Source organism: Gadus chalcogrammus, chromosome 7, assembly GCF_026213295.1.
Source record: "Gadus chalcogrammus isolate NIFS_2021 chromosome 7, NIFS_Gcha_1.0, whole genome shotgun sequence".
Classification (NCBI taxonomy): domain Eukaryota; kingdom Metazoa; phylum Chordata; class Actinopteri; order Gadiformes; family Gadidae; genus Gadus; species Gadus chalcogrammus.
In genome coordinates this window covers 7451606-7466325 of record NC_079418.1, presented here as the reverse complement: position 1 = coordinate 7466325, position 14720 = coordinate 7451606, and the positions used below count along the sequence as shown (strand labels likewise).

The 14720-nt window shown below is 44.0% G+C and overlaps 1 protein-coding gene across 1 annotated transcript in view; it reads left to right on the top strand.

Moving 5' to 3' along the window:
* The window catches only part of LOC130385937 (cholecystokinin receptor-like), a 95638-nt gene that overhangs the window by 18829 nt on the left and 62089 nt on the right, over positions 1-14720 (top strand). The window contains exon 2 of the mRNA XM_056594724.1: positions 8921-9169. Coding sequence (XP_056450699.1) covers positions 8921-9169 — 249 coding nt within the window. The remainder of the gene's footprint in view (positions 1-8920; positions 9170-14720) is intronic.

The window sequence follows — 14720 nt, the reverse complement described above, 5'->3', positions numbered from 1 at the left end:
ACACTGCTTTTCAAACCAGTTTTGCGACTGTCAAAACATTTCACGCCTTTTCAAAGCAGGAAAAATGCAAATGCTATCAAAGAGTGAGTTTAAGCAAAGCACTGTGTTTGGACGTGGAGAGACGCCACCTTATGTAAAGAGATGATGAACTTACTGTGAAATGTAATGTATTCTAGCTAAATTTGTTGGATGCAAATAAGTTGCATGCGGGAATGGGTTAATCTAATGATTGATTTAGTGCTATGAACATCCTTACTGTACCGACAGCGATATATTGATGTTTCTCTTTCTTCTGAAAAACAAAGCCCAAGTAATCAAATGCATTGTAGAAAGTGAGATATATTAAAGATTCTGCAGAAAGCTAAAGCTAAAAAAAGCTAAAGATAAATACTGTGTTTGCATTCTATACATTGTTTATTATACTGTTAAAGTAGTGCATGAGACAATTTATCTTGGCATGCACCAAAACCCTACTGGAATGACTGATCACACTAAAACCTCTCGGTAACCATCTCCAAAAGCAGCCGGCCCGAATGAATTACCGTAACAGATTTTACTTAATGCCTTAATTGACTTCCTTAATTTAACATATCCTCTGGTGCTTCTGGCTGACACTCCCATCAACCAGGACTTGGGTAGGTACATGCCCAGGGTTAGTTATCGACCATATGGGTTACCATGATGAACACCAGTGTGTAAGCTACGCTAGGCTAATTGCGGCACGATGCTACGCGAGAAAGAGCGGGAAAATCTGACTTACCTCTTTTGTAAATTGTGTTGTTTGTAAATTTTGTAAATTTGTTATTTGGTATTTTTTTTAATTTGGTAATTTTTGTAATTTGTAATTTAGGAATTTCTCATTTAGTAATTTGACAAATTTCTGCTACGGCTGATTAATAAAGTTGCATCTAATCTCATGTATTTTGCTAATAGCGCCTACATCTATTTTGTGCTGTTTTGTGAGCGAATTACTTAAACATTCACGGTCAGGGTTTTAAAATGCTGCTGACTCTCCCAATATGTTGATTGTGCTGAGAGAGAGAGAGGGAGAGAGAGAGAGAGAGAGCGAGAGGGGGGGGGGGGGGGGGGCAGAGGTAGAGAGAGAACGCTTCTTATACATGATAGATTGCTAGATGTTTAATGCTTTGTTGCGTCTCGGAGGTCTGTAGTCTGGCCCGAGCCAATCAGATATTGTATTCCCTTGATTTCAGACACACTTCGAAGCTGTTTGTTATGGTTCAGTTATGCTGTGTTCAAGTCGTGCCTGCCCATGGGTAAAACATTTGCTTATAGATGTTACAGACGAGTACCTATGATTATTAAGATGTTCTTGTTAGTTCATGTAACACACACATGTTATCTTCATAGGCTTAGTGTGCAAGTTTGATCTGAGGGTTTGCATATTGGGCTTCTTAAGTACACATAGCAAACATCAAGGAGAGAGAGAGAGGGAGAGGAAGAGAGAGAGAGAGAGAGAGAGAGAGAGAGAGAGAGAGAGAGAGAGAGAGAGAGATCAAGTACTATGTCCTCACATTGTTTGTCTGTACATCACACTGCTTTTCCAACCAGTTTTGTGACTGTCAAAACATTTCACGCCTTTTCAAAGCAGGAGAAATGCAAATGCTATCAAAGAGTGAGTTTAAGCAAAGCACTGTGTTTGGAAGTGCAGAGACGCCACCTTATGTAAAGAGATGATGAACTTACTGTGAAATGTAATGTATTCTAGCTAAATTTGCTGTAGGCAAATAAGTTGTATGCGGGGAATGGGTTAATCTAGTGATTGTTAGTGCTTTGAACATCCTTGCTGTACTAACAGCGACATATTGATGTTTCTCTATCTTCTGAAAAACAAAGCCAAAGTTAAAAAATGCATTGTAGAAAATGAGATATATTAAAGATTCTGCAGAAAGCTAAAGGTAAATAAAGCTAAATACTGTGTTTGCATTCTATATATTGAAATCATCTCTAAAAGCAGCCGGCCCGACTGAATTACCGTACAATTTTTTCCTTAATGCCTTAATTGACTTCCTTAATTTAACATATCCTCTGGCGCTTCTGGCTGACACTCCCATCAACCAGGACAGGGGTAGGTACATGCCCAGAGTTAGTTATTGACCATATGGGTTACCATGATGAACACCAGTGTGTATGCTACGCTAGGCTAATTGCGGCACGATGCTACGAGAGAAAGAGCAGGAAAATCAGACTTACCTCTTTTGTGTTGTTTGTACATTTTGTAATTTTTTGAATTTGGTAATTTTTGTGATTTGTAATTTAGGAATTTCGCATTTAGTAATTTTACAATATTCTATATATTTCTGCGACGGGGGATTAATAAAGTTGCATCTAATCTCATGTAACAATAGCGCCTTAAGCTATTTTGTGCTGTTTTAAAATGCTGCTGACTCTCCCAATATGTTGATTGTGCTGAGAGAGAGAGAGAGAGAGAGAGAGAGAGAGAGAGGGCGAGAGGGAGGGGAAAGAGGGAGACAAGGCGAGAGGGAGAGACAAGGAGAGGGGGAAAGAGGGAGAGGAAGACAGGGAGCCAAGGAAAGAGAGAGAGAAGAACAGAGAGAGAGTGTATCGCATTGCATTGTTTGTCTGTACATCCCACCGACATATTTACTGCCTCTGCGTTTTATCATAAAGTCAGACTCTGACCCTCTCTGCGGGGGCAATATTAACAGTGGTTAATATTGGGGCAATTGATCATTATCAATATTAGCAAAAACCCTGTTAACGCTGTAGCACGGCGTTAGCATGTGCTACAGCGTTAGGGGATGGTGTTGTTAAGAAGGCCAATTAAGCTGCATTCTGCTAACCACAAGAAGCTAACGTTTCCATGGCACAAAACAATCAGCAAGGGTCTAGGTGAGCTGGGGATAAGAACAGAAATGGGAAATGATTTGGCAGAAGTCATGAAGTCACATAAATAACCTTAACAAAGGCACCGTCAGACCGGCCAGATACTAAAGGGACCTTGTAAAAAGACTATTTCTATAGCGCTTTTCTAACCAGTGGTCCACTTTACAATACTGCCTCACATTCATCCATTCATACACACATTCACCCATTCATACACACATTTACTCATACATATGCACATTCACCCATGTATGCACACATGCACCCATTCATAAACCAATTCATACACACATTCACCCATTCATAACCCCATTCACCCATTCATACACATTCACCCATTCATTCACCCAATCACACACCGACGGCGGAGCCGACTCCTCAGGGCGACAGTCAGCTGGTCAGGAGCAGTCAGGGTGAGGCGCCTCGCTCAGGGCACCTCGACACTCTGAGGAGCCGGGGATCCAACTAGCAACCTTCCGCTAGGCTGTGTACGAAAATGGTTCCGGGAAGTTTAGAAGTTGTGTCGTGTTGATCTGTTCAATCCAACGGAGGTGGAGGGGTTTTGTCATTTGGGTGGAATGTGTGGAAGAGAGCGAGTGAGAGCGAGTAAAATATTGAAATGATTGCAAAAGCTGGGAAGGAAGACTCATTGGAAATGCATGGAAATTGTAATCCATGCATACGACATTATAACAAAATAGACCCCTTCCTACAAAACTGCCTTGTTCCGTTGATAGGGGACGTTATCTCCTGCTCTATTTTTGGGAATCACCTCAGCTCTGGCCCTTCTCACCTGCAGGGTTTGGGGTTTGAAACCTCTTCAAGTGCCTTCTTGTGCCTATCGCAAGGGTTGCTCTGCAGACTAACTAATCAGGACAATCAGAGCTGAAGGGGTTCCTCGAGATAGGGGGGCGACATGTATTTAGTCATTGCTGTCAAAAATGATTTTTTTCGTACTTTCATTGCTGAGACCTTTTTTGGCCTCTCTCTCTGTCTGTCTAGTGTCTGTCTGTTTCTCTCTCTCTCTCGCTACCTCTCTCTCACTCTGTCTGTCAGTCTGTCTGTCTGTGTCTCCCTCTCTCTCACTGTCTCTCTCTCTCTCTCTCTCTCTTTCTACCTGCAACCAAATCTACCCTTGGGTACAAATAAAGTTACCTTACCTTACCTCTCCATCTCTCTCTCTCTCTCTCTCTCTCTCTCTCTCTCTCTCTCTCTCTCTCTCTCTCTCTCTCTCTCTCTGCTCTCACCGGCCTGTCCAACATTTTTGCAAAGGTTCAGACACTGGCGCAGAATCCATTCAAACATGAACGCCTTTTCATGATGAGATACCCCCGCTCGCCAACAATGTGGAACACATTTATAACAGCTCTTTCAGAATCACCCAATTCTCTCTCTCTCTCTCTCTCTCTCTCTCTCTCTCTCTCTCTCTCTCTCTCTCTCTCTCTCTCTCTCTCTCTCATCACCCAATTCCCTGCTCGAGTTGGTGTCTGGCTGCAAAGGTGTGAATCCATTTGTGATGAAGTCCCCCCCCCCCTCCCACCTGTTAACAAATTGCACCAGTGACTCCGGTTAGTGAACAGAACACATGTTAACGTCGCTTCTGGCTCTCAGACGCTTATGGACGAGGCACATCTGTGGGTTTGGCTCTCTCTCTCTCTCTCTCTAATTTGCTGTGAAAGGAGGGGGAGAGGTATTGGGAAGTCCTTATAAATCCTGAAGCTATCTGCTGATAGGGGGACTCTCTCTCCCTCGCCCCCCCCCCCCCCCCCCCCCCCCCTCTCTCTCTCTCTCTCTCTCTCTCTCTCTCATAGTGGGATATTCTCCGGCTCAAACACTTTGCAACAGATGCTGACTGCTTGAATTGGCCCTGCCAGTGTCATTTTGGGCCTGTTTTAACAGCCTGCTGCACCGGTTTTGCAGAGCTGCGTGTGCCATGGTGCCGTTTTAAAGGGGTCCTATCCCGTCACCAGGTGTTAGCGTGATTGGCCGCTACAAGCCGCTTTGAATGTCGTCCTTTTCCTGTGTTTTAGTGACATCACAAGTGGGTGTGTCCACCTAGATCTATGAAGATAGATGAGCAACGTTTGCAAAAGGTGGAGGAGGTGATGGTGGTGTTGGTGTTCAGAGAGAAGGGAGGTTGGTTGTAGTCTTTCACTCGGTTCTAGCCCTACTGTTGATCTGGAGAACCGAGCGAAAAGACTACAACCAAATATAAACATGTCCGGTTCCGGTTCCGGTTCCGGTTTCAATGGGATTACGGAACGCCAAATAAAACACAACAGAAACTGTATTTAGCTACGATACTTGATCATGTTGTTAATACCGGAATTGTCCTTTAAACATGCGCTGATCACGTGAACGCACAACTTTTTTTTTATCAGCCGATCCGCGGATCACTTGCGTCCCGAACCGTGAGGGTTGATCCATACGGATCACGGGAAACCCGTGAATCGTTGCACCACTAGTGGTGTTGAATGATTTGACACGGCATCCTCCGCGCATTACTTCGGCTTTGCAAGTACTGCATATTGCAATTCGAGTACCTTCATTTGAGACCGTAAAAAACATCCAAACCGCCGACATTGATTCTTTTCAGTTAAGGTGACAAACACTCCTGTGCCTCTCCGTGCGTCTCTGGCTGCGTCACTGACACTGTCACATGACCAAACAAGCTGCGCATGGGCAGAAAACACACACAATGGCAACTAGACGGAAATAAATATCGGCTGTTAATATCGGACCAGTTTACTTATCGGGCCGATGCCGATATGTTAAAAAATTACTAACATCGGCCGATAACGATATCACTGCCGATATATCGTGCATCCCTAGTAATTATGGATGAGGGTTATAAGCTGAGTGCGTTCAACCTCCCCCAAATTGGCTAACCCTAACCCATGGCCTGCAAGTTTCTCTTTTGCCAGCTCTCCAGCAGCATATAGCCTATTCCTGAATACATTTACATAATGCTGCAAGATTTTAGGTGGCTCAGAATTCTTCCAATCGTCCTGCAAGACAGCCAAATGGTGTGTGTCACTGTGTGTCCAAATACCAGATCATTGGGCTAAAGCCTGTACTTTACTGACTTACCTCCCTAGCCCCCAGCATCAACCACGTTAACCCCTCTTCCCAGTCTCCATCTAACTGAGTACAGTACGCACGGAGTAAACATAAATAAACATAGATAACATGGATAATTGCCTTTGTTGTGTGGAGAGGCACAAAGATGAGAAGAAAAAGCAGACCAACTGCTCTACAAATAGTCAGCCTTCATCATTGTTAAGCTCTCGATTGAGTCTCAGAGCAATCTTCTTCAATGTGCTCAGAGAACCCTCCCTCCCCTCTGATGCTCATCTGGGACTTGACTGATAGCAACAGCATTTTCTTATCTGCAAAGTACTCATCAAATTGGACATTTTTCATATTTTTTGTTTTTCGAAGGAACATTTGTATACTGTGTACAACTCATCCAACTGAGAAGCAGAAAACAGCGGTGAGTCTGTGAGGGGCTGACTGTCTGCGGCACCGTCCTCCATCTCCTCCTCCTCACTAGATTATGACTCTACCTGCTCCTCCTCTTCCTCATTAGGCAGAGCCACAGGTTTCACCACCCTGTTTTCTCTTAAGGAGAGGAGTTTTACACGCAGTCAACGTGTAAAACTCTATCAACCCTTCCTCACTGTCACTGCATTCCTCTGATGCAGCAGTTATGGGCCCAACCTCAACACTCTCTGCTGGCTCTTTGACTGCATTATTCCCCTCCTCCTGAACAATACATTCACTCTGCCTTTCATTTTCAACACCCATAATTGTATCTTCAGGATTTTCACCACACTGCTTTGCATCTTCAACATTTCGTTTTTTCCCTTCAACATTTTTAACACTTTGAATGTGATTTTCCACATTTGCCATCCTCTGTTTCACCATTTCAACATTGGTTGAGGTCCCTGCTGTCACCTCAGCAGGCTCAGCTCGTTTTCCAGGGGATTTCTCCGGGCAAGTTCTCACGAGATGCCCCTCCCTCCCGCATCCAAAACATTTCAGAGTGCCAGAGTTGACAAACACTGCATAATCAAAATCATTCACTTTTATACTGAAAACTAAATTCAGTTCAGCATCTTTCTTATTCAAAATTATATGAACTTGCTTATAGCCGACACAATTTTCCCTTGCCTTGACAAATCCCTGATCAACACTTCATCCCCGATAAACGGGGGGTTGTTGGAGATGGTGACCCTTGCCGCAGGTGTAGTTAGCGGAGATACTGACACAAAGGAATCCTTAACCACTACTTTGTTTGCTTTCGCTACGCTGTCAACAAAAATCACGACTACTGCCACTTCTGCCAAACTGCAGTCCTCAACCGAGCACGTAAAAGTCGGGGAGATCTTGAAGCTGTGCATTCGGCCCAGATCGCCAAACGCCACCATGCTTCAGGCGCACCGACCGGCAGCCGCTGGTCGATCGCAAAAAACACCCCAAATAATACAAAAACCCACAAAAAAACCTTAACAACACCTTCACCTAGCTATATTAAACCCAATTACAAAAATAAACTAAGAAAAAAGTTATGAAAAATCATACAATATTGCTCTCACACGCGCTCCACAAACTCACTCCTTCTGACGTAGAGAGAGAGAGGGGGGGGGGGGGGGGGGGGGGAGAGGGAGATGAGGCAAGAGAGGGATCAACCACTATTCACCATGACGACGAGTTTGTCTAAACAACAAAACAAAAACGAAAAAAAGTAAACAGTTCGGAAAAAACACAGAAAGAATTGCAATTATTCTTATCGATTATAGCTGCAGTGGAATTAACAAAACAGCGATTCATCTTCGAGGAAGACTCTACGAGGAAGTATCTCGTCCCCTTGGCAGACATTATTCACTAAAACGCAAACTGCTCGCTATTCGACACTTCACGGCCTCTCTCTCTCTCTCTCTCTCTCTCTCTCTCTCTCTCTCTCTCTCTCTCTCTCTCTCTCTCTCTCTCTCTCTTTTCCTATGTCTTTCTCTCGCTCTCTCTTGATTTTCCAGCCTCGCTCGATTTAAATTGTATCCGTGGCGATAGTGGACCGGCCCTTCTGAAGCGCAGAGAGAGAGAGAGAGAGAGAGAGAGACGGAGAGAGAGAGAGAGAGAGAGAGAGACGGAGAGAGAGAGAGAGATCCACCACTATTCAGCATTACGCCGCAGTGATGAATCGACAAACCACAACGACCAACAGGGAATGAATTGCCGCTTCAGTAGTGTCACTTCAAAGGAAAAGAGTACTTAAAGCACCGGTGAATAAACTAAGCAACCTGCATGATACGAGTCATTAGAAATGATACTGGGTTTTTTTTGTTAGGAGTGCCGGGTCTGTGGTGCAAATCCCGCTGTGTCTCTCTCTCCTTGTCACCCTCCGTCTCTCCATCTCCTGTCCCTCTCTCTCTCCCCCCCTCTCTCTTGTTTCTGACCTTTGACCTTTGACCTCATCCTGTCTAACGGCACTATCCTCTAGAGCTGGTTGGTATTAATAATACAGCCATGTCTTGAATGTATGGATTAACGTTAATGTCATGTTAATGTCATGTTAATGATATGCATGGATGTGTGTATTTCACCTCAGGCTGGATGTGCTCTAAGATTATGAACAGCTATTGAAACTGTCCCTCTCTTCTTTTCCTCCCCCCCTCCCTCCTCCATTCCCCCTTACTCTCCGTCTTATCTCAACCCTCCCAAACTTTTTATAACCTCCTCTCCCTCCCCGCTCTCTCACCCCTCTCTCCCCAATGTTCCATCGCATCTCTCCTCTCTCCCAAACCTTTCTCTCCCTCCCATTCTCTCTCTCTCGCTCTCTCTCTCTCTCTCTCTCTCTCCCTCCCATTCTCTCTCTCTCGCTCTCTCTCTCTCTCTCTCTCTCTCTCTCTCTCTCTCTCTCTCTCTCTCTCTCTCTCTCTTTGCCTCTCCTTCTCCCCCCCTTCTCCTCCCCCTACCCTCCCCCTCCCTCTCCCCCCTTCCCTCCCTCTCCCCCCTTCCCTCCCTCTCCTTTCTCCCCCCTTCCCCCTCTCATCAGAAATGGACTCGTTCCGTATCCTGCTCTACGCGCTCATCTTCATCCTAAGCGTTGCGGGCAACCTCCTTATCATCGTCGTCTTGGTGATGAACAAGCGCATGCGCACGGTGACAAACTGCTTCCTGCTGTCGCTCGCGCTCAGTGACCTGATGATGGCGCTCTTCTGTATGCCCTTCACGCTCATCCCCAACATCATGGAGGACTTCATCTTCGGCGCTGCCATGTGTAAGATCGTGGCCTACTTCATGGGTAAGGCTACCGGAATATCAATTTTTGTCCTTGTTATTTTAAAACAGATTTGTTTTACAAACTCTTAGGGAACGCATTTATCGGCATTCCCAAAAAAACGGATACAAATCATAGATTTCTGCCACAATCAGAAAATCAATTTCGGAAATAATCTGAATATCGATTCCCCCTTCACACTCATCCCCAACATCATCAACATCATCAGGGGGCAGACTTTTACCTTTAGTCTAAATCGTTTCTTGATTTTCACCAAAATATATAGATTTTATTTTTTTTATCAATGTTTGATGTATATAAACTTATCACAAGAATTAAGGAAATTTGTGTTTGGTTGATTATTTCTCTGTGGTAGCAATGCCAATGGCAATACATCTTATACCAATATGGCAACAAATCTTATAGTTCCCTTTGAAATGGTGCCCCATTTGCAAGGAACATGCACTTGTGGGATAAGCAGCTGAGCTGAGTATGTGGGTTGCGCCCATGAAAAATTCTCTGCCTATGCAAAACAGCTTATTCTGCCATTGACTCGTTTGGTGGATTGGATGATTGAAGTTTGAAGAAACAAGACATATTGGCAATTAAACAATTCATTCATTTAACAAACAGGTGCCTCAGTAGCATGTGGAAGAACCATACACAGCCACAACAGCCTGGCACCTCCTCCTCATGCTGGTCACCTGCCTTGTCACACACTGCTGTGGGATGGCATCCCATTCTTCAACCAGCATTTGTCGCAAGTCAGCCAACGTGGTTGTGTTGGTCACTCTGGCATGAACAGCACGCCCAAGCTGATCCCACAAGTGTTCAATGGGGTTGAGGTCAGGACTGCTAGCAGGCCATTCCATCCTCTCCACTCCCACATTCTGGAGGAGGTCTCTGATAAACCCCGCCCTGTGGGGGCGAGCGTTGTCATCTTGGAGGATAGAGTTCGGTCCCAGACTGTGGAGATATGGGATTGCCACTGGTTGCAGAATCTCATCTCTATATCTCTGCATTGAGATTGCCTCCAATGATGACAAGCCTCGTTTTTCCAGTGAGGGAGATGCCACCCCACACCATCACACTGCCTCCACCAAAATATGTTATTCTACCGGTGCAGCAATCAGCATAGCGTTCTCCACGTCTTCTCCACACTTGATTCAACTGCATTAGGCAGAATATGGACTCATCACAGAACATAACGTTCCTCCAAAATGTTTAGGTTGCAGTGCACGTGTTGCAGACACCAGCGCCAACGGGCCTGACGGTGAAGGGCAGTCATGGCAGGACATATCGTCCTGCCATATCTTCTTGGGACGCGCACTTCGCGGCCTGTCTTTGACATCCTCCGTTATATGGAACTCGGCCTTCAGTTTGGAGAGTGTACCAGGGCTCACTCCAAATAATGCCGCAACTTGGTTTTGCAGAACACCAGCTTGAAGTTGCCCAATTAAGTGCCAATCAGGCACCTGATTGACAGTACCTGGGGGTACCAGAAGCTCAAAACAAGTGTCAATAGCAACAGCAAAAAATAACTTTTTTGGCAATGGCAGAAAAGATTTGGCAAATTTTTCATGGCGCAACCCACATACTCAGCGCTGCAGATCATCCCACAAATGCATGTTCCTTACAAATGGGGCACCATTTGAAAGGGAACTAAACAGGCTTTCCAACTGTATAAGATTTATTGCCAAAAAGCATTGTTACCACAGAGAAATAATCTACCGAACACAAATTTCCTTACTCTTAGTTTATATAGAGATTTTTTACATTTTCAGAATGAGTAATAAGATGTTCGAACAAACCAAACCAAAAGACAAACGTAAATCGTAGTAGTTGTAATAAAAGTAGCAGTGATAGATTAAATTCATTCATTACATTTAATAAATTGTTTGCATAAAACAGCTCTGTGGTTGCCAAACAAGTTTGAAAAGGTGAACACTAATGAAACACTAACACATTATGAAATAAATCGACTTCATAATTGGTTGCATTTCCGTGATTCTCTCTACCTCTTCCTACCTAGCTCTCTCTCTCTCTCTCTCTCTCTCTCTCTCTGTCAATCACTGTGTTAACTGACGACTGACAGCTGAGTGGAAGATCTGCCCGACGATATTTTGAAAAGCTCTGTGATTGGCCCGAGGAGGGGAGATCAAGTCCGATTTGTCTGTGTGATGGAGGACATGACAGGCATTAGCATTTGGAGTGTCCAAGTGGGAGTGTCCACCTAGATGTGTGACGGCTAACACTCACACTCACACCTGGTGGCATGTCATGGGACATTTAAGAACATATTCTTTACTCCTTCAAATTATTTTTGATTATGGCTTATTACTAAAACATGCCAGTGAAACATAACTAGCACCCACGCTGTATAGATTTGTAACATTATATGTATTTAATATTTCACAATATTCTACGGAGTTAAACATACAATTTCCGGGCGTTTATCAGACGCTTTTATCCAGAGTGTCTTCCGACAAGTCCATTTGTGAGAAGAAGGAGAAACAACTGTCGGTACAGTAAGGATGTTCATAGAACAAAGTGCCAAGCACTAACCATCACTAGCATTAACCCATTTCCCCTTATACAACAGAGATAGCAAGAAGGAGATGCTACACCATGCTAAGTACCATTATTAAATACGAGGACATATATTAGCTTACCTCCTCCCGCTGGGCACACTCCTCCGTCACCATGGGGTCCATTTTCACTGCTACGCTGATGACACACAGGTCTACATCTCCACCAAACCCACCGCTGCCATCCCCCCCACCTCCCTTCTCCTCCAAAGTCAAGAGCCTCGGCGTCATCCTGGACAACACCCTCTCATTCTTCCACCTCCGCAACATCGCCAGACTCCACCCATCACTGACCCAATCCAGCACTGAAATCCTAGTTCACTCATTTGTCACATCACGCAGAGACTACTGCAACGCCCTACTCACCGGACTCCCCACCAAACTCATCAACAGACTGCAGATCATTCAGAACTCAGCTGCCCGGATAATCACCCACACCAAATCATCTGACCACATCACCCCTGTCCTCATCCAACTTCACTGGCTCCCAGTACACCGCATCCAATACAAAACCCTACTCCTCACCTACAAAGCTCTCCACAACCTAGCCCCCAGTTACCTCTGCGACCTCCTCCAAGAATACACTCCCTCCCGCTCCCTCCGCTCAACCTCTGCTGGACTACTATGTATCCCCACATCACGGCTCATTACAATGGGTGCCCGGTCATTCGGCTGTTCAGCACCCAGGCTCTGGAACTCCCTCCCCCCACACATAAAACAGTCAGACACCATTACAACCTTCAAGTCACAACTCAAAACTCACCTGTTCAAACTTGCACACAACGTCTAACTGATCACTGTCTTGACTGTTTTGTCTTGTTTTTGTTTTATTTATTTATTTATTATTATTATTTTTCCACAATGTCTTGTTTTTAAACGATTTATGATAATTTTATGCTCTGTAAGGTGACCTTGGGTGTCTTGAAAGGCGCCCTTTAAATTAAATGTATTATTATTATTATTATATGGAATATATGGTTCTATGGAATAACCAGTTTCAGTTAAAATTACATAACCAGAAGACTATGTCGTTTTTTATAGATTAGAAATTAGATATCCTTGTAATTTAAGAACTAAATATCCACATTTGAAATGAAAACTACGAAAATCAAAAAAGAAAAAATATTCATAAATATTTATCTACTTGAAGGTAAAAGTTGTTAAATTCAGGCCCCTGTAATGGCGCTACAGGCCATTACAGGGGAATTTCCTCCTTTGCCTAATCAAACGATCCACAAACCGTGCCAAAATATTCCTTGAAAAACAACCCCTAATCAAGTTACCCTGCACTCACGCGCTAATCAATCTAATCTGTGGCTGAACAACAAGTGTTGATGTTTGCTGACCTTAACCCTGACAGCCTGTTAAACTGGCTTAACATTTCAACAGACGACATAACATGATTGGGTTCGCCTTCATTAAAATTCACTTCTCAAACCACCAACATCGCCTCGAGTACCCACTACCTTTCTTTCATCATCAACATTTTTTATTAGATTCAAGGTCCATTTTAAATGACATTACAATACAAAAAAATAGACAACACACCTATACATCTTACTTCTATAATAGCAGGCCTGTCACACCAGTTACTGAAGTTACTCATGTGCACCTGTGCCAAACAGATTGCAGCTCACACACACACACACAGCACGCGCAAACGCATACATACACCTCAAGCACGCACCTACACACCGCATACATACGCCGCACACACACGTGCACGTACGCACGCACGCACGCACACACACCAAACGTCAAGACAAAGGCAGCGACAAATACACGGAAGCGCACACACGCACGCACAATCACACAAAACGCGCAAACACTGTACGTTAAGACAAAGGCAGCGACACACTCGCCGAGCTAAGACGTTATGTTTTTAATTGTTGCATTATCGACTGGGGTTTCCACATTATTGCTATGGGTTTAATTACAACTAGAGGTTGAGCGAGCGCAATGCTTCCAAAACTCTAGTTAGAATTAAAACATTCCTGCCTCTTACAAATGTCTCCAAATGTATGACTGGTAGCTTACTGTACTATAACTTGGGTTAGACAGCAGCATTTTAATTACATTATTTGAGTCATTCAAGCGACCGATAAATCTGTACATAAGGTTCCTCAATAAAGCTTGTAAGGTGTTAACTTCTATATTCACAATTGCACTATATGCGTCTTTATGGTATCGACAGCGATACATTGTTGTTTCTCGTTCTTCTGACAAATGCACTTAATGTAAGTCGCTTTGGATAAAAGCGTCTGCTAAATGTCCTGAATGTAAAATAAAATATCCTGTTTTATAAATCTAATCTCGGTTATGGTTAAGATAAACCTTGGCTACACTCCAAAAACAATTCTGTACTTCCTCCTTCCTATATGGCTCTTGTCGAAATGTTTTAATTGTTGTTTCCAGCGATGGGAAGATTGGATGAGAGAGAGAGAGAGAGAGAGAGAGAGAGAGAGAGAGAGAGAGAGAGAGAGAGAGAGAGAGAGAGAGAGAGAGAGAGAGAGAGAGAGAGAGAGAGACGTTTTAATTGTTGATTCCAGCAATGGGAAAAATAAGGTATATCTACATATTGATCAAATGTCGTGGAAAATGGTAGCGGCTATAATAGGCTATTTTCAGCTCAGGAGGTAGAGCAGTTGACTTGTGAACAGACGGTTACAAGTTCGATCCCTGGCTTCTCCAATAGTGGAGTGTCGAGGTGTCTCTGAGCGAGACACCTCACCCTGACTTCACCTGACGAGCTGGCTGTCGCCCTGAGGACTCCGCCATCGCTGTGTGAATGGATGTGAAGCGTCTGCTATTATTAAATGTAAATTCCAAATATTGTAACTCTTGAAGACAGGTCACACTCGACAAATTGTTTTAAGGTTACGGGAGGCTAAATAGAATGGGGCAGCAGTCTAGCAACAAAATAAACCCAGAGAGAAGCCAACCCATTGAAGGGTTTCAGAGGGTTTTTTAAGCCTTATCAGTGTCTC